The sequence below is a fragment of the Peromyscus californicus genome, unplaced genomic scaffold, assembly GCF_007827085.1.
Source record: "Peromyscus californicus insignis strain IS unplaced genomic scaffold, ASM782708v3 Scaffold_10__1_contigs__length_136768540, whole genome shotgun sequence".
Taxonomy (NCBI): domain Eukaryota; kingdom Metazoa; phylum Chordata; class Mammalia; order Rodentia; family Cricetidae; genus Peromyscus; species Peromyscus californicus.
Genome location: NW_026294391.1, coordinates 133988724 through 134012792, shown reverse-complemented (window position 1 = coordinate 134012792; position 24069 = coordinate 133988724). Strand labels below are relative to the sequence as shown.

The 24069-nt window shown below is 45.5% G+C and overlaps 1 protein-coding gene across 1 annotated transcript; it reads left to right on the top strand.

Moving 5' to 3' along the window:
• The first annotated feature begins 1520 nt into the window (after positions 1 to 1520).
• Haus7 (HAUS augmin like complex subunit 7) lies at positions 1521 to 24045 on the top strand. The gene is made up of 10 exons (XM_052741574.1): positions 1521 to 1865; positions 2620 to 2735; positions 4999 to 5066; positions 7218 to 7279; positions 11736 to 11827; positions 12332 to 12490; positions 12626 to 12722; positions 13182 to 13391; positions 14394 to 14508; positions 23786 to 24045. Exons 1-10 carry the CDS (start codon positions 1749 to 1751, stop codon positions 23854 to 23856), a joined length of 1107 nt encoding a protein of 368 aa, XP_052597534.1. The 5' UTR covers positions 1521 to 1748; the 3' UTR covers positions 23857 to 24045.
• Positions 24046 to 24069: the final 24 nt, after the last annotated feature.

Here is a 24069-nt window from a genome sequence, read left to right as displayed (position 1 = left end):
CATTTATGTCTATACACCATATGCATGCAGTGCTCAAGGAGTCCAGAAGAGGGACATTGGGTCTTCTGGAACTGGAGTTACAGATGGTTGTGAGCTGCCATGTGGGTGCTGGGAACTGAACCTAGGTCCTCTGCAAGAGCAGCAAGTGTTCTTAATGGCTGAGACATCTCTCTAACCTTCTCCTTATTTTTGAAACTGGGTCTCTCACTGAACCTGAAGCTTATCATTTAGGTAGAATCATCTTCTCAGCACTGGCCTCACAGGTATGCTCCTAATTCTGATTAAAAGAACAAAAACAAAAACAAAAAACCACGGATTGAGTTTTCTCCCCAGACTCTACGCCTCTTTTTGTTTGTTTCTTTGTTTTTTGAGCATGGTCTCAAGTAGTTCAAGATGGCCTGGAAATCACTGTGTAGTTGAGGTTGGCCTTGAATTTGTGATCTTTCTGTGTCCACATACACGTTTTGAAAGCATGTGCCTCACACCTGGTTTTTCCTTGCCTCTTGATCTGCCTCCCCTCTTTGAGGAGATGGCATTACAATGTACATACTGAGTGCAATAGATGGTTACTGATTCTTGCCTCCTGAGCAAGGGTTTTGGAGCTCTAGAAATAAAGGCCTGGCATACAGAGAGATTTTTAACTGGACTAGGCAGGAATGAGGCACAAAACCATACATGAAAGCCAAAGGTAGGAAGGGGTGTGGGACTGAGCATAGTGATAACAGTGAACACTTACAGGCACTTTCAACCTGTCAGGCTCTGCCTTAGGAACTTCATAGAAATTACTGCCTCTTGTCATCCTCATTAGTAAACTAATGAGGTAGGCAGTCTCATTATCCAACATTTATCCGAGAGCAAGGAAGCACAGAGAGATTAGGTAACTGGTTCAAAGTTATCCAGTTTTCTGGGCATGATGGTGCATGCCTGTCGTCATCACAGCACTTTGGAGACTGAGGCAGGAGGATCACAAGTCTGAAGTCAGCCTAGGCTATAAAGCCAAACCCTGATTCAAAAGTTCCCAAACAGAACACACATCACAAACAAACAAACAAAGTTATACAGCCAGTGAGTGGCAGAGCCAGATTTGAATTTAAGAACCTTCCCTCAGACTTCGTATGCAAAAGAAACAAGATAGAACTCTGGGCCAGGAGATGGATTGATCAGGTCTTGGTTCTTCCACCAAAGCTTGCCTTCCTCGTCAAGTCCCACTTATACTGCCAAAGAGAACCCGAACAAGGCAGGAGCGCCCCCTCCTGGAAGAGCCTGACCTCTAGGAGTCCCGTGCTTTTTTTTTTTTTTTTTTTTTTTTTGCCTTCTAAAGGAGCTAAGGAGCTACTCTGGCTTTGGTAAGTCCTACTCGCTCAGTCTCGACGCCCCTCCTCTGCCCCGCCCTCTCCCCCCTGCCTTCCCTCCCGCCCCCCTCTCCTTTCCTCCCCGCCGCCTTCTCCCGAACTTCCGAACTTCCTCCTGCCCCGCCTTCAGCCCGCCTCCGTCCTGTCCTCGCCCTACCCTCTTCGCTGCACTCTGCCCCCTGAGGCGCGCGCAGACAGTGGCTGAGCTGCAGCCCAATAGGAAGGCTCAATGAGAAAGAGGGTGGGCTTCTGTCGCTCCAGTCTGACGGGTGGCTCCGCCCCTGCCGCACGCAGACTGGTGGGCAGAAAGACCCAAGAAACTGGTGTGCCGTTAGCAGTGCGGCTGCGGCCTGTAAGTTTGGGGGCCTGAACCGGTTGTGGTTCAGAACGCAGAACATGGCGGAGAAGGGTGTGGCCACTGCCGCTGGCTGCGGCTCTGGTGACAGCTACTACGAAGATGTGAGTGATGACCGCGTGGTCAAGGAGGCTGTGGAGGTGTTCGAGAAGCTGAAGGTACTGTGAACCAGGGACTCTAGGATAGGAGACCAGACAGGGCCCCGCCTCAGAGGGCCTTCTGGAGCTTCCTGTGAAAATTGGCCACACCACAGGGATCTACAGTAGTGGGTCCTGGCAGAGCCCTGGGGGCGACTTGTGGATCGTTTGTCTTAGCTCGTTGGTGTTCTGGACCTTTGCTCATGCAGTCTCCATAGAACTTTGCAAGATTGAGGCTGAGAACTTGGAGCATGTGAAGAAATGGATGTCGCAGGCCTCAATCTCACAGAGCTATAAGTGGGTGGAGTTGGGTTTGGGGGACAGCCAACACATTGCCTTGTGTTGGGTCAGAGACTTGAGGTACATGCAGCAGTGAGGAAGATGACTATAAAGTCAGGGAGCTATCCCAGGCCCATTTCCCCCTCTAACCTCCTTCCCATCTCCTGACTCAGCGATCACTTTCAGTCTCCCTCCACTGTCAGATTTAATCTTAGTCTTTCTAACCCACTCTCAGGCATTTTCCTGGTTTTGTGACCATGGAGCCTAGAGGGAACACACTTAAAAGTGGTGGGGCAGCAAGTCACAGGGGCTTGGGGTAAAGATGGGAGGGACTTGAACTTTTGGCAAGACCAGGAGGTGCTTGTGTCTGGCACCATACTCTTGGTGGTGGGAAGTGTGTGGAAGGGTCAGGAAGCCGTCCTGAGCACAAACTGACAGAAATGCATTGCTACTCTACAGTAACAAGCTCCTTATGACTTTCCTTTTCCTTGCTTAGGGTATAAATTGCCCCTTTCTCGAAGGTCTGTATATTACAGAGCCAAAGACAATTCTGGAACTGCTGTGTAGGCCCTCAAAGTACCGGTTGGACATACTGGAATGGATGTGTATACGGTAATGTCCTGTGTTCTTACCCTTTCCATGCATGGGGTGTCTCCTGTGGGAGATGGGAATATGTCCTCTCAGAGGGTTTCATAACCCAGCCAGCTCTAGGAGAACAGCTGGTTACTTAACAGTGCCAGGTACAGAGCCTTGACCAAGATGGTGGGGAGGTGGCCCTGGCAATACAAGATGAACTTTAATGAAAGCCCTGGGCTTTCGATTGTATTGAGGGATTTGTATTTGATGTGGTCCATGTTTACTGAGTTGTGATTACTGTTGGCTTGGTGGGTACCTGATGATCAGGGAGGGACATTGTCCAGAAACCCAGTGACAGAAAACAGCCTCTTAGATTGTTCCTCTTCCTCACCCCAACTTGCAAAGAATCAGGTTTTTTCTTAGTATATCCCGGGGGTAGTGCTTCTTAGGCAGCCTGGGCCCAGCCCTGTCTCTGCTGCAACCCTGGGGCAAGTATGACTCCAGGAAAGAAAAAGTCAGTCCTGTTCAGTCACTGTGTCTTTTCCCACCACGTTGGGTCAGCAGGCCCAGATACTGCCACCCAGGCCATACATATCACCCAGGTGATGACAATAGTAGATAGTCAAGGCTCCCAAAGTCCCACAGAAAGAACTCTTTGATGTCTGTGGGGTGCTTGCTTTACCTACATCCATAGTTCTTAAGGTGACTAGCTCCTTAGGCTGGTGAGGGGGCAAAAGCGTATTCCAAGGCTCCAGAGCCAAACCAGGGATGGAGCTCAGGGCTGGATGGGACTTTCCTATGAAATGGAAGTTGTTGGAGGACTTCTTCCTTACTGTCCTCTGTGGAACCAGTTCTATCCAGCTAGGAACTCTCTCAAGGCCTGATGCTTACTGAGGGCCTCATTGTTATACTTATCTGTGTGCCTCCCTCAAGGCCAGGGCCACACAGCCTAGTGGTCAGAACCTTTTCACAGTAGGAGCCTTCAAGTGTCTTAAAGCAGAGCTCAGCAAGACATCTTCTATGATGGGCCGGACACTGTTCCAACTGTCTTGCCATGGTAGCACAAAAGCAGCACAGACAGCATGAGCAGGAATGGATGGAGTGATGTAGCAATAAACTTAAAAAAAAACCCAAACTGGGGGCTTATGTGTGGGCTCATCCCTCCTTTAAACTGTGTATTGGATTGGGGTTTTTAAAAAGTGTAAAATGAAGCAGAACTCAGTGGCACACACCCTTAATCTGGGAGGCAGAGGTAGGTGGATCTCTGAGTTCGAGGCCAGACTGGTCTACATAGTGAGTTCCAGGACAGGCAGGGATACGCAGAGAAACCCTGTTTTGAAAAACAAAAAACAAGAAAAAGTGTAAAATGACCTCTTTGAAAAGAGTGTAGAGCAGGGTGGTGGTGGCGCACGCCTTTAACCCCAGCATTCAGGAGGCAGAGCCAAGTGGATCTCTGTGAGTTTGAGGCCAGCCTGGTCTACAGAGTGAGTTCCAGGACAGGCACCAAAACTACACAGAGAAACCCTGTCTCAAAAAACAACAACAACAACAAAAAGATGAAAAGAGTGTAGCATTGGTGTTGACTAATAGTAGAGGCAATCATTGTTCCTTCATTATATACTCACTGGCCTCCTTTTTTGTGTTGGTCATTGCCTAGAGATGTGCTAGACTCCAAAAGTACCTAAGGGAAAGCCAGTTTCTGGCCCCAGCCAGCTTTCACTCCAAGAGAATAGAGTTCTGTGGAAGTGTAGGGCACATTGGCCAAGGAGGCTGAATGGTTCCTTGGAAGGCCTAATAGTCAGAGCTGGCCAGGCTGAGAAGGAGTGAGCTGAAATGGTGACTGGTATGCCAGGGCTGAATGGGACCCAGTAGGTGCACATTCAGGCCAAATTGTTAGGTTCCAAAGTTTCCTGCAAATGGCCACACTCTTCCCTTCTTGTGCACCCATCAGTGTTCTGCCTGCATGAATGCTTGTAGGCCAGAAGAGGGCACCAGATCTCGTTACCAGCGGTTGTGAGTCACTATGTCAGTGATGGAAATTGAACTCTGGAAGAGCAGCCAGTGCTCTTAACTGCTGAGCTATCTCTCCAGCCCTACACACACCACTTTGTGTGTGTGTGTGTGTGTGTGTGTGTGTGTGTGTGTGTGTGTGTGTGTGTGTGTGTGTGTGTGTACCTTGAGTATTTCTGAGGGAAATTTTTCTCACTGGCATTTAGCATGTACAGGTAATTCTCTGTTTAGAGAGTAGGTATGGAGGGGTGGTGAGTCAGGCACCTGACAGACTGCTGTTTTCCCACAGGGTCTGTCCCTCCTTGCAGGACAAGTTCAGTTCACTGAAAGGAGCTGCAGTGGATGTGAAGATACAGGGTAGGTCTCTTTATGGGAATGTGGCATTTGATGATAAATTCTGGACAATTTTGAGCTTGGTCTTAGTGTCTCACTGAGTTGTAAAATTTCCAAATAGTACATAGGTCCACCATAGCAATGAGAGGTAGAGAGCATGGTTCTTTCTGATGTCATCAGAGGTCTGTCTTCACTGGTGTGTGTGTGTGTGTGTGTGTGTGTGTGTGTGTGTGTGTGTGTGTGTGTGTGTGTGTGCATATTCTGTCCACATGGTATTCCCATGAGTCCCTGATTGCTCTTTAATGTGATTTGCCTTGTAACCTTATTAGTTTGATGGTTTTTTGGTAGAAACTCTCTTTAACCTGATGTGAAAGTTAGATGAAAGTGAGCAAAAATGCCATTTGTGTAAGAGGGTAGTTTTTTTCCTTCCTTGTAGTGTGGCCAAACATTGATAAAATTTAAAAAGGCTAAGCTTTTCATCAGCCTGTGTGTATTCTAAGCACTGCAGGGTGGGTGAGCTGGACTTGAGCCTCAAACTGTGCACCAACTGTCCATCCTAATCAGTTATCTGGGAAGAGTTGTCCTCTTGGATGCAGTAGGGTGTTGGGTCTCAGAACAACCAGGCCTTCATGCCATCATCCCTGTGTTTCCTGCTGTCAGGATTCTCCTCATAGGCTTGGAAGCAGTACTTGAGTTCTCTGGTGCATATGGGAAAGCCCTGGCCTGCAGGCTGCCCTCATCCATCCATAGTTTGGACTTCACTAGATCCAGCCTCACTTCCCTCTTTGAAGATGAAGACCTTTGTCTTGTTCACCTCCTCAGAATGTGTTGAGTACTTGTCTGAGTGGAAGTTGAAGAAATGAGGACAGGTAGTGGTTAGTTCTTGAGTTTGGCTGACATGTGAGGCAGTGTTTGAGGTACTAGGGTACAGTAGTGAACTGTACCACCCTTGTATAACTTAAATGTTAGATGATGGGTAACACAGATGATGAACAAAGAAGGCTATAAACTTCTCAGTGGTAGGGTGCTGAGAAGGGTTGTAAACTGCCAGTTAAAGGAAAGGTGACTGAAGGAGAGTTGGAAGAAGGGTGGTCTTATTGTCAGAAGATGGCAGAAGGGAGGAACTAAGCCAGGCTGAGAGTAGTATCCAAGGCAAGGGAACAGTGGATGCAAAGCACTGATGTGGGCTATGCTTGGCAGCTTTGAGGAAGAGTGGGGAACAAAGATGGCTGGGAACAAAGGGGATAATGAGGTATAGGAAATCAGGAGGGGATAGGGATAGGTCCTGCTAGGCCTTATAGGCCGTGGAAGGCCATTGGCTTTTATTTCAAGGAAGGCTTTGTTTTCTATTGGGTTCATCGGGCTTCCTGGGGATACAGTAGTAAAAAATAAGAACACCCAGGCAGCAGCACAGCTCTTGCAGTGACTGAAGCAAGATACTGGGGAATGAGTGGAAAGGTATGCTCAACAGGATTTGTTGAGAGGAGAAAGACAGGGTCAGAAGGATTTAAGGACTGTGGTTAAAGCAGGCTGGCTTGGGGGCACAGTGGCATCTGCAGAGTATTTCCAGGGCCACACAGATGCTCTGCCACTTCTTCCAGTGAGTCTTTCATAGCATGTTCTATACAGGTTTGCACCTGCTCTGCTGTTGCTGAGGCATAGCCTGGCCTGTGAGGGGGTAAAGTTACTTCCCGAACATTGGTGCTGGCCTGAAGCTTTCTGGCTTTTGTTTATATACTAGATGGCCATACAAAGATGTGCTGAAAACCCTGGAAGATGGGGCTAGATGTTCCCTGTTCCTTGAGGGGCCTCAGACTCCTTACCTGTAAAATATAGCCTAGACTCACCTTCAAAATGGCATGTCAGGAGAGTGGGCCATGAAAGACATTTGGGACATGGACAAATGTGAGCCATGGGTCCTTTTGCGTTACCCTTATGAAGTCTCTAAAAGGGTGGCATATGGTCCATGTTGGAGGCCTTCTAATTTCTGATGGCTTCTCAGGCAACTGGCCATCTATATCTGATATACAGAATGTGGTGAGTAACTCCCTCATTCACTTCCAGGTCTGGAAACACATCTACAAAGTACACTATATGCTCTAAGTTCTGGGATATCTTGTATCCTACTCTTTTTGGGTGGGTGTCTGTAGTGACAAGGTCTTTGTATTCTAACAGAGATGGTGAAGCTAGGCTATGAGCTGATGCTGTGTGCACCAGATGACCAGGATCTTCTGATGGTAAGAAAGGACCTTCTTCTGTCCCTGCACAGGTTGTACATGCTTTTGTCCTGGGCTGGTGAGTGGATGGGAGAGGCCTCTGGCTCCAGAGCCTGCATGCCTGGCAAGACTACTTCTCTAGGCATTCCCAGGTTAAGCACTGCCAGAAATCTCTGTGGGAGATAGACAGAATGGGGAGGCCTGTAGTGGAAATGGAAATACAGGCACATATCTGGTTCATGATGACTTGATATGTCATACTTGACTAGTATCATGGTAGGTGATATATAGTATCAGGATAGGTAGTATATTCCAGTAACTGTCACACTCATCCTGAGCAGAGAGTGTTTTTTAGCTCCATTTCCCAACCAGGTGACAGAAACTCACTTGAGATCACATGATGGCAGAACTAGGCCTCCAACTCAGGACTGTGGCTCCCAAATCGCCATCTGAGGGTCCCTGATCCACCTCATAGTTAAATCAGAGAAAGCCTACCCTGTCCTTAAAATGTCTAAGTTTCAAATAATTGTTTCCATTTTTTTGACTATTGTGGATGATGGGGTTATGGACAGTCTGTGTTTTTGCTTGATCCCCATTGTCATATCTCTTGCATATGTGCTAGATATGTAGTGATTTTGTGTTTTCAGTTTTGAGGAACTAATGAACCTTTTTTGGTGGGGCTGTACTTCATTGTGCTGTTGAGTCTCTCCAGTGAGGGTTTGTTTTTAAGTAGAGCAGGTTGGGAATGTGAACAACAAGAACAGAGAATTCCCATCTCTTTCCTGCTACTGGCCCCATGTCAGCCTCCCTCACTGTGGGAACATTTGTTACCTCAGTAAGCTAACACTGATAAGTATAACTTTATCTCCCAATATCCAGTGGGCTATGCTTCTCTTGTTCTGTTTTCTGGTTGAAGTTGTTGCATGGTTCTTTTCTCTTTTGGTTCTTTGCTGATACTTTATGTTTTTGTTTCTTGTTCATAATTGCTTATTCAAGCATTTTTCTGATGGCCACTTAAAACTGTCAGTTCATTTGCCTTTCTGTAATCCCTGTATAGGCGTCTAATGAACATCTTTTCTCACATAAGTTGAGGTCTTCATGTGCTAGATGATTTTGGATTTTTTTCTGGACATGCTGGCTATTATTTGGATCTTGTTAAATTTAGTGGAGAGTAGAAATCCACCTGTTCCAGTATACTCTAGGCTTGCTTTAGTTTATGCAGCCAGGTCCACCCCTCCTCTCAGGCCTGAACTTCCATGTCAGCTCACCTTCTTCCCATCTATCCTGCCTGCGCCACCCAGTGGTCAACCTGAGACCTGGGCCTGGCTTCACTCCTGGCTTAGTAATTAGTCAGCTGTGCACAGACAGGGCTGGTTCAGAATTTCTGAAACTGATTTGTGGAGTCATTTTTCCCCATCTCTTTCCTCTATGCCATATCTCTAAGACTTTCAGTTCCCCAGGAATGGGCTTTTCTATCCTCTAGCTACAAGTCATTTGCATGACTGATTCAATAGCAAAAGGGCAGAGAGGAAAAGCTAGTAAGAGACTCATGGAAAGATGCTTTTTATCACTGATCACAAGAGCAATGAAAATTAGAACTGCAATGGCATGCTCTGCTCATACCATGATGTCTAGAGTTAGAAGGAAAATAATACGGGCTGACAGGGATGGGGAGATAGGAACCCTCATACATTGCTAGTAGAGACACAAAATAGTACAGCTACTGTAGAAGACAGTTAACACATGTGTACCAGAGGTCACTGTGAATGTTCATAGATGTATCATAGTGGCTCAGAAATAGAAATACCCCTAATACCCATCAACTGGTGAGATAATTTTTAAAAAAGAAGATGTTACAGCTACATGTGACAATGTAGATGATCTTTGAGGATGTTTATACTAAGTGAAAAGCAGTCAGATAATAAAAGGTAATATAAGTTTAAAATAAAAGGTCACATATTGCAAGATTCCTTGAATGTAGACTGTTCAAAAGAGGTGAATCCACAAAGAAAGATAGGTGCATAGTAATTGCTAGGGACAGGCCAATAAGAAATGACTTTTAGTGTGTCTAGCATTTGTTTTGGGAGTTCTAGAGATGTTTCTAAAATGTGACTATGGTGATAGAAAGATGGTTCAGTGGTTTGAGTACTTGCTGCTCTTCCAAGGGATAGGGTTAGAGTCCTAGCCTCCACATGGTGGCTCACAACCACTTGTAATTCCAGTTTCAAGGGCTATAATGGCCTCTTCTGGCCTTGGGTGCTTCACACATGTAGCACACAGATATACATGCAGGCAAAACAGCCAGACACATCATAAGTAAATAATTTTTTAAAAATTGACTATGATGATGGCTACTTGACTTTTTGACTATCCTAACAATCACTGTACTATACACTTTAAAATTCATGGACTGATAAATTTTAACAAATAAACAAAAAACAGTGTAGCCAAATGAAAAAAGAACATCTAGGAGAACAGCAAGTCAAAGGACCAGGGGTGGGTGGTCTGTGCTTGATGTGTTCAGACAACTGTTAGAAGGCTGATTAGACTAGAGCAGAATGAAAACAAGAGGAGATAGAACAGATTGGGAAGATATGATGGCCTTTGTAGGCCAGAGAAGGGTTTAGTGTGTGTAGGGTGGTGGCCTAGGGAGCTTGGAACTGAGGAATAGGGGTTTCTATTTAGTCTGACAGTAACAGCTATGGCTAATGTGTGAAGATGGAGTGGGTAGAGTGGACCTTGAGGGACCTGTCGGCAAGTTACAGCAGTGGCCAGGCATGTGAAATGATAGCTTGAATGGCAGTGGGAAAGTGGAGGAGTGGCTGGATTCAGCCAGACCCACTGGATTTGCTGATATAGTAAGGTAGAAGCAGGGGCAAGACCCAACAGTCATACTCTGGGAAGGTCTGAAGCATGAATTCACAAAGACTCATACTTTGCCATATCTCCAGATCGTCCCAGAGTGTGATTTTTGGTTCTTGCCCTTTGCTGGGAGGTAGAGAAGAGACAGATAGGGTATAGTATAGTGATGGGTTTCAGTAAGGTGGCCACAGACCAGCCTTCTGGAGGCTAACCCTAGGGTCTTGTAAGGGCTGGATCCTGGTCATCCAGAAGGGTTGTTTGTGGCTTTAGAGAGCTCATAGGGAGACGTGGACCAGGACTACATGGGGGAAGTCTGTGATGATGAAACTAAGCAGGCTACACAACCATTCTAGGGCATTTGACAGGGGGAGGTAATGGAGCCAGCTTTCTACTAAGTGGGAATGATAGGCTCGGTGTCCCAGGCCATTGACCAAAGTCTTGTGAGGTCTTGAATGACAGCCACACTTGTGTTTTTGTTTGGGCTGTCTCCAATTTAAGCAATGTATTATCTTTTGCCCCATACTGCCCTTGCAGGTGTGTTTCTTTGGCAAATGGGGAGACTGAGTCAACAAAAGAGTAAAAATGTCTCAGAAGCCAGTGTCAGGTTGAGGACATGAGTTGGGGGCGTTGGAGTGGTTCTTGCTAACTCACTCTTGGAGGTGGCAGTGAATCTTGGAACTGTGCTTCCCCTGAGACTACTCCTCACTAGGGGCCATTTGGCCCTTTCCCTTCAGCATCTGCATTCACTACTGGCTTTCAGTTCTTGTTTTTGTTGAAGGGGATTTTGTAAGGCTGGTAATAGTGATTGAGTGACTCTTTGATTATTCTTCCTCAGAACAGTGTGCCAGGCCAGGGTGGTAAGAAGGTACACTTAAGGGATAGGCCTTGCTTGGTTCCTGTTTTCACAGGAATTTGTGGAGCAGTCATGGCCTCTAAGAGAGTGTCTGCTCCTAGGGAATCATTGACTTTCTAGAAGAAGGCAAGCCTTAGACTCTTCACTGGGTAGCTCTCTGCATCACCTGGGCAGATAGGCATGCAGGAGACCTGGTCAGCCCTGCATGAGTTGCTGCACAGAAACCTGTGGCCTTCCTGATGGAGAGTCTAGGCCCCTGCTGGAGAACAGGCCACCTCTAGGCCTCATGCTATGCCTGTTGGCCTCTGCCATTCTTGGCCAGGATGAATTGACTGAGGATACCAGATGTTTACTTGGAGGTGTCCCTGATGAATAGGCCACCAGATTCCTGTGAGCTCTATTCCGCTTTAGTAGGCTCTGCTGCATGCTACCCACCCATTGAATAAGCCTTCCCCTCTGGCTTTGTGACAAACTCACAGTGTAATATGTTTTGACAACATTTTGCATTTTGCATTTGCAGTGTGCTGTCAGGTGTCATTGCAGCCTGAAATGTGGCCTCAGAAGGAGCACTTGGTGGCAGAAGTCTTATTGCTGAGCCAGTTCAAGAGGCTACCAGCAAGGGTCAGGGACAGGGAAGAGGAACTGTCTGGCCAGGCCTCTTGCCATTGGCCACAGCAAGGGCAGCATAGGATTGGGCACCTGGAACAACTGTCTAGGCTTGGCCTGGGTCTAGTGGCAAATGTGTGTGACTTTTCCTGCCAGGGCCGTGAGTGTCCCCAGAAGCAGCTGCAGTTCATGGACCAGTTGCTGGATATGATGAGGAGCCTGGCCACTGGATGCTCCAGTAATTCTAGGTAAAGGTGTCAGTGGCACAGGCGGGTGCCCTTGACAGCTATTCTTGGTCTTAGCTATTGAGATGGTAGTGTGGTAAGGGAATGTATCTTCATCTGGGGTCTCTCTGTCCCCCTATGGCGATAGTAGCGATAGTAGCCATAGCCATACTATCATATGGATAGTAGTCCATAATGAATTATAGGACTGATAAATTGCGACAGCTCCCCCTAGTCACTGTCTTGGGTGTTGGGCTGGCTGGACAGAGGTCAGACAGTGGCCCAGCAAGGGGTAGCTGTGTCTCTAGGATGTTGGGTCATGGCCTGAGATCCCTGCACTTGGGGGAACTAATCTATGTGTATAGGAGGGGAATTAACACCTGGATGTCTGCAGGTATGAGGACATCAGAGAGGTCAAAGCAAGCAGAGACTGGGAGGGTTGTAGGCAGTGGAGCTCCCCATTTTGGGACTGCTGCACCAGTGCTTCTGCTGATAACAGTATACTCAGTGTCTGTCCTGTTTTTGCAGCCTGAAGGAACACCTTGAAGACACCACAGAGAAGAATGAGGCATTGCTGGGGGAACTCTTCTCCAGCCCCAACCTGTGGGCGATCTTGAAGCCTGAGAATGACCCATGGCCCCTGGACATGCAATCCTCTCTCAACAAGCAATGTGATGACCTGCCAAAGTAGGTCTCCAGGAGGGCTCTACCTAGTATCACCCCAACTTGCTTCTGTTCATTAAGGCAGACTTTACAGTGGTCTATTGCCTACAGCAGCAGTAGCAGAGAGCTGACAGTGTCCCTCCCTTTTTTCCCCTGCAGGGCTGGCCCCTCTGCCAAGTCAGAGGGAGAAAAAGTGGCAGATCTGGCCAGGCAGCTGCAGGAGAGTACTACTAAACTTCAGACACTCCGAGACCAGGTGAAGGGCACCAGCTCTGGAGACTTTGGGACTTGGGGAACAGGCCCTGCTGAGTTCTAGGGCAAGTGGTGTCCCCTTCAGCATGGTGTGCTGTGAGGCTTCAGTGAGATGCCACAAGAGTATGGAGGGTAGGTGCTGAGGGTCTGAGCATGAAAGGAAAGAATGTATTTCAGATGGCAGCTATGCACTAGGCCTAAATGTGCACCTTCACATGTCTTCTCAAGTTCAGCCCTACTGGCATCTGTTAGCCACGCTAGATATTTAGCTATGAAGATTGAGGCCTGTGCAAACATTAGCCTCAGAGTTGAGGCTCCATTCACACTCTCTGTCTCCTCCTTTATGGAGACTTTCTTCCTTGTCAGTGTGCTATGTTATATCAATTTGTATTATGTAGGCTGGCATCAGCCCAGGCTGGCTAGGCAGGGCAGCCTCAATTGACTGTTACCCTTGGTTTTGCAGTGCTTTGCACATCATAAAGCAGGGACTGACACTAGTACCATAGACCAGAAGCTCCGTCTGGTCATCTCCGACTTCTACCAGCTCATCTTGGCCTTCCTGCAAGTCTATGATGATGAGCTGGGAGAGTGCTGCCAGCGCCCACTACCCAGCCTGCACCCAAGTGGCCCCATCATCCAAGCTGTCTATCAGACTCTGTCTTCCTGTGGCCAAGTAAGACACCTCCGTATCTCTGTGCTACCCAGCATGTCAAGAGCACATGCCCACCAGGCTTGAGCTCAGGACCTTGGCAGCCTCTGATGTCAGGTGTAGGGCCTGGGAAGGAGCTTGAGAGGACTTGGCCTGGGCTCCTCAACCAATCATATCGTAGTACTCTGGGTCTGGGACCTTTGTCAGGTGAGGACAAACATTTCTGGTGCCTTGGGAAGGTGATGAGAGCTGATGTGGACACTGTCTCCAAGAGACGCCCCCTGACTTAGGAGATTTCCATTCTTACCTCTTGTACCTCTAGGGAGGTGCATGCATTGCCTGCATTGGGTTCTACTTGACTCAGTATGGTGTCCTGGTCCTAATTTTATGCTTGTGTTGTTTTCACATGCCCACAGATGCCATGCTACCTCTGATCTTGTGTCTGACTGAGTACTAGGCCAGACAGACAAACAAGATAGGAGGCAGTTGGGTATGTGGCTAAGCCATTGAGTAAATGTGACTTGCTTGACCCTCCTGTATTTCAGGTTCTCAGAGGCCAGGCTTAGCAGCTGGACTTAATTCTCATTACTGTAGTTGCAATGTGTACAACTGACTTTGGCTCACAGTGCCATGATGCTGATTTTAGGTTATGACAAGAAAACCCAAGACTTCCCAACCTCTCATGAGACTCTCCCAATAGTGAGAAGCTCTCATCACAGCTGTACTTTTTGGTAGGATGTTTCTTTTCCCACCCTGCCATTTGCTTTGCTCAGGCTGGCACAGCATGCAGTGAATGCTAGCATGTTACTAAGAACTGAGGGCTGCGAGAGTAACATAATAGTGTGGAGTCACCACTGAGCCAGGAAGGAGGAGACTTAGGTTTGAAGGGCAACTCTCCAGCTGAGAGTTCTCTTTCTGTTGGCTGTCTTTTGGGGCTTCAGTGTAAGCTTGGGTTGGAAGCAACAGATGCCATCTCTAGGTCAGACTAGCCTCACTGATGCCTGCATGTCTGCTCCGTCTTGGCAGTTGTTGAGAGCAGTCATGGAGATTGCAGACACTTCTGCTGAAGCTATGGAAGCAGCAAGGAGGCAGCAAGGAGAGCCGAACTGTTGGGGCAGCAACAACTCTGGGATAAGCCTAGGTAAGTGCCTGGGGCTGAGGGGCAGTTGTTCCTGCCTACTTAACCCAAGTATGCTCCATGGCAGGGCCACTTCTTTCTGTACCAGGCCAGTCCTTAGGAGACTGGCTGCTTAGTTTTTTATTTTAATGCTTGTTTTCTTTCCCTTGAAAAAAAATGCTTCCAGAATTCCTGACAGGAAATTGGAATAACTCAGAGATGTGTAGAGGTAAAACTAAAAGAAATGAACCACAGTCAGATAACCTCAGGTCCTGGGTGTAGCTAGAGTTTTCCTGCCTGGCCCACAGTCAGGACAAATCTCTTTCACCCGCCAGTCCCACAGCCCCTCAGACCCAACCAAGTAAACACAGAGACTTATATTGCTTACAAACTGTATGGCCGTGGCAGGCTTCTTGCTAACTGTTCTTACAGCTTAAATTAATCCATTTCTATTAATCTATACCTTGCCACGTGGCTCATGGCTTACCTGTATCTTCTCATGCTGTTTCTCATCGTGGCGGCTGACAGTGTCTCTCTGAATCAGCCTTCCACTTCCCAGCTTTATTCTCTTCCTTGTCCCGCCTATACTTCCTGCCTGTCCACGGGCCAATCAGTGATTTATTTATTGACCAATCAGCAACACACTTGACATACAGACCATCCCACAGCACCTGGGTATGAGAATTTTCATCAGTTTCTTGCTATTCTTTAACCTATTTTCATTTTCTTTCTTTTTATATTATTGCTATTAGATAGGAGTAAAATTGTATCTGAATTTAATTTTAATTATACCTCTCCTCCCTAAGTTTGTTTTGTTTTTGTACTTTTTTTTGAGGCAAGGTCTTTCTATATAGCCCAGGTTTGCTTTGAATTCATGGTAATTCTCTTGCCTCAGCTTTCTGAGTACTGAGATGAAAGACCTGCAACACCATGCCTGGTCCTCCATTAATGAATGTGGCTGTGTTTCAGTAAAATTTTATCTATGAAAATAGGCAGTCAGTCTTGGTTTGTTGATCCTGCTATATAGTGCTACATCTTACCCCATGTCTTTCAGTTTCTATTGCTGTGATAAAACACCATGACCGTAAGTAACTTGGGAAGGAAAGGGTTTATTTTATCTTTTTTTTTTTATTAAATTTTTTTTTCTTTCCTTTTACATACCAACCCCTGTTCTGCCTCCAAGATTCTCCTGCTCCCCCACAACACCTACCCCCATTACACTCCCATCCTTTCCTCATAGAGTGTAAGGACTCCCTTGGGTAGTCAACACAGGCTGGCATATCAAGTTGGGGCCAGACCTAGCCCCTCCCCCTGAATCATGGCAGAGTAAGGCATTGCACCATAGGGAATGGGCTCTAAAAAGCTAGTTTGTGTACCTGGGATAAGTCCTGACCCCATTGCCAGGGGACCCACAAACATGTCAAGCCACGAAACTTTCACCCACATTCAGAGGGCCTAGTTCAGTCCCATGCAGGTTCCCCAGCTGTCAGTCCAGAGTTCATGAGCTCCCACTAGCTTGGGTCAGCTATCTCTGTGGTTTTTCCCAACATGATCTTGTCCCTACTTGCTCTTATAGGCTTGGCCAAGTGCTTGGCTGTGGGTATCTGCATCTGCTTCCATCAGTCACTGGATGTAGGGTCTATGATGACAATTAGGGTAGACACCAATCCGAGTACAGGGGAAGGCTAGTTCAAGCACCCTCTCCACTACTGCTATTAGTCTTAGCATTTTATCTTATAGTTCCACACCACAGTCAGAGAACTGTGGGAAGTCAGGGCAGGAACTCAAGACAGGAACCTGGAGGCAGGAACTGATGCAGAGGCCATGGAGATATAATGCTTACAGGTTTCGTTAGCCTGCTTTCTTATAGCACCCAGGACCACCAGCCCAGGGGTAGTACCACCTATAGTGAACTGGGCCCACATCAATCATCAATCCATTCAGTGGGGACATTTTCTCAATTGAGGTTCCAAACTTCCCAAATGACTCTAGTTTGTGTCAAGTTGACATAAAACTAGCCAGCACATGCTGCTCTAAGTCTTCATCCCACTCTTTCTGGACTTTAGGACTTGTTTCAATTGAGGGTTTTTTTGTTTATTTGTTTGTTTTTGAGAGAAGGCCTGACATTGTAGTTCATGTTCACCTAGAATTTACTATATAGCTTAGGCTGGCCTCAGACTCACAAGCAATCCACTTGTTTCAGCCTCCTGAGTGTTGGGATGAAAAACATCAGCCTCCATACCCAGTCAATTTGAGATTTTTACAGATACCACTGCTCTGAGAATTTTTGAACATATCTCCCTGTGTAGACATGTGCCAGTTTCTCCAAGATGTCTTCCTGGGAGTAGTGTTACTCCATCCTGCCACATTGCCTGCTCCCCATTTGATGTCCCATAGCTGCACATCCCCATCAGCACCAGCCATGACTTGGCTTGGTAGCTGATGATATGTAGGGCATGTGTAACAGCATTTTGCTGCATGTTTATTCTGTATCTTAGTGAGTACTTACAGAGTTGAACATTTGCATACATTTATTGATCATTTGAGCTTTCCTTTTTGTGAAATGCCTGTTGAAGTCTCACTTGTAAAAACTTGTTGTTTTCTCATTGATTTATAGCTTTTTCTATATATGGTACATAGAGGTCCTTGAATGCTCTATGTAGGATGCATATCTTCCTCTACAATGTGGCTTATCTTTTCATAACTTGTGTGTGGTCATTTGTTATACAATTTGCATGTAGTCAGATGTAGCCATAATTCCTTTATGGAAAGCATCTTTTGTATTTATTGTAGATAGCATTCCTACTCTGACAAGGAGTAGGCTTTATAGCATTCGCTTCTGTGGTTAGGTTAGTAATCTTCCCAGATTATAGCATGAGATGGGAGTCCAGTTTCATTCTATTCTATATGAATACACATCTGTCCCAGTAGCACTTAATGGAAATGCACTCTTTTCCCCATTGGTCTGTAAACCCATCACTTCTGTTAGACATCAAATATTAGTACTACATGTGTGAGTCCCTGAGTTCTCTATTCTAGTCTGTTTCTCTTTTTTTCTCTTTGCACCATAGAGATAAGAAAACAAATGACAAAAAATAAACCCATAAGGTAAAAATAGTTTTTTTCCCCCCCTCCCTTCACTGGAGATTAAATCTAGGCTTTATATATGCTGTACAAATGAGTTGCACCTAAGCCCTATTTTATTTTCGGGACAGAGTTTCTCTGTGTAGCCTAGGCTGTCCTAGAACTCTCTCTGTAGACCAGGCTGGCTTTGAACTCATAGAAATCCTCCTTCCCCTGCCTACTGAGTGATGGGATTAAAGATGTGAGCCACAGTGCCTGGCTTATAAACCCTATTTTAATAACAGCTTTACTGAACTATAATCCACATAACATAAAACTCACTCAGCAGTGAACAATCTAGTTTTTTTTAAAGGATACTCATACAGTTCATACAGTTGTACAACCATCATGGCTAAGTCTGGAATATTTTTTAAATATTTATTTATTTATTTTTATTTTATGTATATGGGTGTTTTGTCTGCATGTATATTTGTGTACAATGTGGATGCAGTGCCCACTGAGGCCATCAAATCCCCAGTGACTAGAGTTATAGACAATTGTGAGCTGTCTTGTAGGTGCTGGGAATTAAACCCAGGTCCTCTGGAAGAGCAACAAGTGCTTTTAACCTCTGAGCCATCTCTCTAGCTCCTAGAATATTTTTTATTATCCCCAAAAGAAGTTCTGTACCAGAAGCTGGATGTAATGACATATACCTTTAAATCCCAGCACTTGTGAGGCAGAGGCAGGTGGATTTCTGTGACTATAGGTTAGCGTGGTCTACATAGTGAGTTTCAGGAGAGCTGGAGCTCCATAAAATGAGACCCTGTCTCAAAGAAAAAAAAGAAAGAAAAAAAATTAGCAATCTCTCTTCCATTTTTCCCCAAACTCCAGTCCTTGACAAACACTGATCTACTGTCTTTTTCTATAGCCTTGTCTTTTCTGAACATTTTTCTTATAATGGAATTGAACAGTGTGTGACCTTTTGCCTGCCCTTTTTCACAGAGCACAATTGTTTCAAGGTTCATCCATGTGCTGCATTCTTTTGTATGGTTGCTGTATGGCTGTAATTAATATGTAAAATATTTTTGTTTATTCATCTATCAAGAGACATACAGGTTGTTCCTTCATTTTAACTGTTATGAGTAATGCTGCTAGATTTTTTTGTTTGAACATGTTTTTGATTCTCTTGGGTCTAAAGCAGAATTGCTGGGTCATATAAATGTTTTCTAAAATATTCATTTTCTCACCACTTGCCTTTAGGATTACATCTAATGACCTAAAGCACTCTGGTGCCAAGTTAATTTCAATAGTACACAAAAGTTATGCTTTAATAGAATTTCTTTGTCCTCTCACAAGTTATTTTTAAATTTAGATTGAAGTTTCATATATTCTATGCCCATCAACATGGGTTTATAATTACTGATTCATGCAATTGCATTCAAAATTAGAAGAAAATTACAAACAAAAATATATTTATGTTAGTTGTCATTTGTCTGTCTTTTTACTTTTATTGGTGTTTGTTTTGTTTAAGACAAGGTCTTACTCTATAACCTTAGATGGTCTGAAACTCACTATACTGATGAGGTTGGCCTCAAATATTCAGCAAATCTCCTGCCTCTGCCTCCCAAGTGCTAGAATTCCAGATATGAATCACAGACCTGGCTTTCAAGTTCTTTATTGATGTAGGCTGATAATCACTATCTAGTGATTTTAGATGATATTCATACTTTGTAGGGAAGGTCCACCAGTGACAAATTCCCTAAGCTTTTGTTGATCTTAGAATACCTTCTTTTCTTTCTCCTTCATTAAAAAATTCAATGTAATATTTTATTAATTCTCTGAGAATATTATACATGTATTTTGATCATATCCAATCCTCACTCTTAACCTTAATGTCTTCCAGATTCATCCCTACTCTTCTCCTAACTTAATGTCCGCTTTAAAAATAAATCCCACCAAGGCTAATTTGTGCTGTCCATATAAATACTTTTGGGTGTGGGGCCATTCACTGGAGCATGGTTGACCTACCAGGGGGTATGGTGATATTTTATTTGTATTAAAATGTTATTTGTATGTTAATAAATAAAGTTGCCCAGGGGTCAGAGCTATTAGCAAGCCATAGGAAAGCAGGGCAGTGGTAGCGTACGCTTGTAATTCCAGCACTTGGTAGGCAGAGCTGGGTAAGTCTCTGTGTGTTCAGGGATACAGCCATTATTGGATACACATGCCTTTAATCTCAATACCAATCATAGAAAACCTGGAGGTCTACAGACAGGCCGTGAGGAGGCGGTCATGTGGTTGGGTTTACAACCAATGAGAAGGCAGGACAAGAACTCTATATAAAGACTTTAACACAGAAAGTAGCTCTGGTTTGAAGAGGTAGGACCACCGCAGGAGGAAGGGTAAGGTTTTAGCTCTTAGCTCTGACCTCTTGGCTTTCTTCTTTGCATTGGTTCTGTGTTTCTTATTTAAAAAGACGGTTGGTTACATCTACAAGGGGGCATATTTTTTAAAGAAAACTGCCTAACCTTACCCTAATATCTATCAGCTGTCAATAGCTCCATCACTAGGGGTGGGGGCTTGTGAACTGCTCCAGCTTCATGCTAAAATGTCAACAGGCTTGATCTTGTGTAAGCAATCACAGCCACTGTGAGTCATGAGTGCATCATCCCTGTTGTGTTCAGAAGACACTGTTTTGCTTGAGTACTTCCTAACCTCTGGCTCTTACGGTCTTTTCCACCTCCTTTTCCTTGTTTTCTGAGCCTTGGGGGTTGGAGGTGTGATACAGATTTTCCATTTGTGAGTTAGCACTCCACAGCACTTTGACTAGCTGTGAGTTTCTGTTTTAACCACCATCCACTGCACAAAAATGTTTTCAGAGGCATCTGATTTTCTCCTTCATTTTTGAAGGATCATTTGGCTCTTTGCTCTTGGATGGCAGTTCTTCCATACTTTGACTGTATCATCCCACTGTCATTTGGCCTTCATAGCTTCTGATATGAAAACAACTTGTATTCTTGTTAAAGACCCTTGTATGTAACAGGTCTCTTCACTTTCTTTTTGTTTTCTGCTTGTTTCTGGCTTTTGGCATTTCGGTTATATGTCTTTGTGTGAACTCCTGTAGGTTTAACACCCATTTTGGAGATCTTGACTTTCTAGATTCTTGTTGTTCACCAACAGCTAAGCAGTTGACAGCTTTTCCTTCTTTTCCACTTCTTGTTGGCTCAGAGTCTCAGGGTCAGCCAGGAGGAGGACTCAGAGCCTTCTTTGGATTCTCCTGGGCATTTTCACAGTGCTGGGCTTTTTAGGTCCTTTTAAGTACCCTGTGGACTGCTCACCCCACCCCCCAGCCTTTATTTCCCAGCCTTTCCTTCCAAGCTTTTTGATTAGTGTATTATTTTTCCCAACTGTTTCAGTGAGCAGAAAGTAAAGCACTTGACTATAACTATTTTCACTGATTTTTCCTCAAGTAGTGGCCTTAGATTATAGCCTTTGTGCCATCTCTTTGGGGAATTTTCCCCACCTGTACTAGAGAAAGGGTCTCACTAAGTTTCTCAGGCTGTCCTTGAACTTGTGATACTCCTTCCTCATTCTCTCCAGTAGCTGGGACTATAGGCTTGTACAACCAGGCCCTGCTTGGGATTCTCTATGACTGCTGACCTTATTTCTATGTTCCGCCCTGGCACACACCTGCCACATGTATATTAGACACTTGGGAGTCTCTCCTTATTTACTGAGCTGTAAGAGGATCCTCCATCTTAAAATGTATTATAGTATATGTATGTATATGTATAAATGTATTTACCCTAATCACCAGTGTCACTGTGGCTCTTACTACAGTCCATATAATTACTATTAGTAAATTGTTCATAGTCTATGCTATCATTACTGCAATAATGATCATTAATAGCCTTAACAGTGTGCCCGCTCACTGGTGAGTAGGGCATACTATCACTGGTAGCAAGCTTGGCGGTATGAGCTAGGCACCCCCACCCCATGCTTTGGTTCCCAGTGGCCTCAGTGATGTGGAGATGGTGAGTAGAGCAGGGATGGGCTCCTGACTCAGCTCTTGTCAGTGCAGATTCCTGATTTGCTTTGAGACAAATTCTTGGGCACTAGACATGCCCAGAGAAAAGGACCAGTATCAAATCCACTCCAAAGCCACTTTAACCTTTGACTGTCTGTTTTCTACCTGATCCATTATGGGTTTTGGCCTTTATGAGAAACTTCGTTCCACTTACTTGGGAGGGGTCTGTTTCTGTGTCATTTTCCCTTTCACTGATCTGGATGCTGTAGCTGAGTCCTGTTGGTGACATGTCCCGGAGTATCAAGTAAGAAGCTCATGTGAAAGGCTGTGTGCCTTCTGGCATATGGCATTGTGTGAATGGGTGACTGTAACAATACCAACATATTTAGAAGACAAAGTGACCCTGCCAGAGCTGAGAATGGGAGAGGACACAAATGACAAGAATGATTAACAGGTGTGGAAGAGAGACAGCAAATGGGAACAAATTGTTAGGCCTACAGAACAGCCAAGTGGCAAAACAGCCCAAGGGAGTAGTGGGGGCAGATGCTGTGATGGTGGTGCTAACCAACTAACCACTGTGATCTTAAGGCCTAGCAGCTGCCCCAGAAAAGAAGCACTCTATAGAGAACACATAGGTGACTTGGTCTCCTGTGGAGAAAACAATGGCAGTGAAAAAGCAAATCAGCTTCTGATGTGAAGTCTGCTTCCTTGCTTCTGAGGCTTCATATGATGAGGGCTGGCCTTACTGCTTCTTCCTGAAGCCAAATCATCCTGTCAACCATTCCTGCTCTCCATGGAACTCTTCTTCATGACCCCTTCACAGGAAAAATCTCTGAATCTCTGACCAGCATGGTGGGGAGTACCTTTTACCCAGGCTCCACATCCTAACACCAGAGGCGCTCTAGGGTAGGGCAGGGTAGGGTACAGAGAACCAGTATAATGAAGAGAGAAGACCTGGATGTACAGGAAATTGGGCTTGGAGAACTTTCAAACAATGTGACAGGCAATGTGCCTGGATAACTGAAAGCCCAGGTGAGACACATGAGGCAGTGAGTCTCTAGGATCAGAGAAGTGAGATGGTAGAGTAAGTACAAGCTACAGGACATAGAAACTGGATCCACAGAAACATAAATGAAGCAGGTGGGGCTCCTCATTTCAAGTCCAGAGGAGGGGGGAACCCAAAAGACTCAGTCCAGAACCCACCCTGATATAGGGTACAAGGCCAAAACTTCAAGAGACTAATCCAGTATGTGGCCTCAGGAGCACACCTGGAGGTCGAGAACTGTTGAAGTCTACCTGTGAGGGTAAAGCAGGCTTTCCATCAGGATAGGGTGAGGCCAAGGGTCTAGAATCTGGCCACACTCCAGGGATTGATAAAGGTAAATTCCACAAAGGAAGGGCAAGGCAGAACCCAGCAAAGTGCTATCTGCAAAGGGACACAGTTTGTCACAGGGAAGCTCTCCAACTAGGATACCACTGGATATACAGCAAACGGGGAAGGATCCTTATGGTGCTGTTCAGGGTGGGCATGCTCCCATGAGTCCCAAGCTCCAGAGCTATCCTTGCGAGGGCAAACAGTGACAAATTGTGGCTATCACTGTACTCATGTCACTGTTAATAACCTTGACATGTAAAAGGCAAAGTATAGCTAACAGTGGGATTATGGAAGAGAGGGGACAGGCAGCATGGGTTATAAGCCTTCTTTTTCCTCATGAGAAGACAGAGAGGGTAATCAAACTGGTAGGAAAAGCAATAGATCTGTTTTGCCTTAGAGCAGTTCTGTGTTGCTGGTTTTATTACTGTGTGCATATACTGGTATCTGATTAAAACAACTCACCATCAAAACCAGAGCAACTCCTGGGCTTTGAGGTGGCCTGGCCTGAGCCTTGACACTGTCCTGGTCAGTGTGACTCAGTCAGAGACCCCTAAGCTGCTGGCTTACCACCAGTCAAGGGTCTCCCATAGCAGTTCCCTGATCAGTGTTTCTGGGTCATGGTAGAAGTTGGACCCCCAAGCTCTAAGCCCTTTAAAGACCAGGTGGGAGTAGTCCGCCACCACCTGGTCATGCCCAGGGAGAGCCTGAGCAGAACAGGGAGGACAGGGGCTCTGGTAGGAAGATGGGGGAGTCTTGTATGGATTGCCAGCTTCTGCCTCTTTCAAGCTTGCAAGCCTTGAACTCACTTTGCTGTTTGTGTTTCTTTTTCTGTATAGCTGCCAGGATTGATGAAGTAACACAGAAGTACAAGATCCTCACTGACAGATTGCACAGAGACACAAGATAATGTGAGGGTAGAAGGCCCTCCCTGGAGCTATCAGGAGGGGCAGTTCCAGTCCTGTTCATGGCCTGCATGGATTTCTACTTGCTTGGTATCTTCAATTTGGAGGAAAGGAGGAAGAAGGAGGTAGACAACGCAGGCAGAGATGGGTAGGACAGGGGAGCTAGAAATAAAAGAAACCTCACACTCTGAGAAGTTGCCTTTGACTATTGTTTGTTT

What these genes read in the sequence shown, in the direction of transcription:
- Haus7 (XM_052741574.1), top strand. Translation starts at nt 1,749, where the DNA reads ATGGCGGAGAAGGGTGTGGCCACTGCCGCTGGCTGCGGCTCTGGTGAC. An exon ending in ATGACCAGGATCTTCTGATG is followed by an intron (nt 7,280 to 11,735) that starts GTAAGAAAGGAC and finishes TTTTCCTGCCAG; the next exon opens with GGCCGTGAGTGTCCCCAGAA. An exon ending in CAACTCTGGGATAAGCCTAG is followed by an intron (nt 14,509 to 23,785) that starts GTAAGTGCCTGG and finishes TTTTCTGTATAG; the next exon opens with CTGCCAGGATTGATGAAGTA.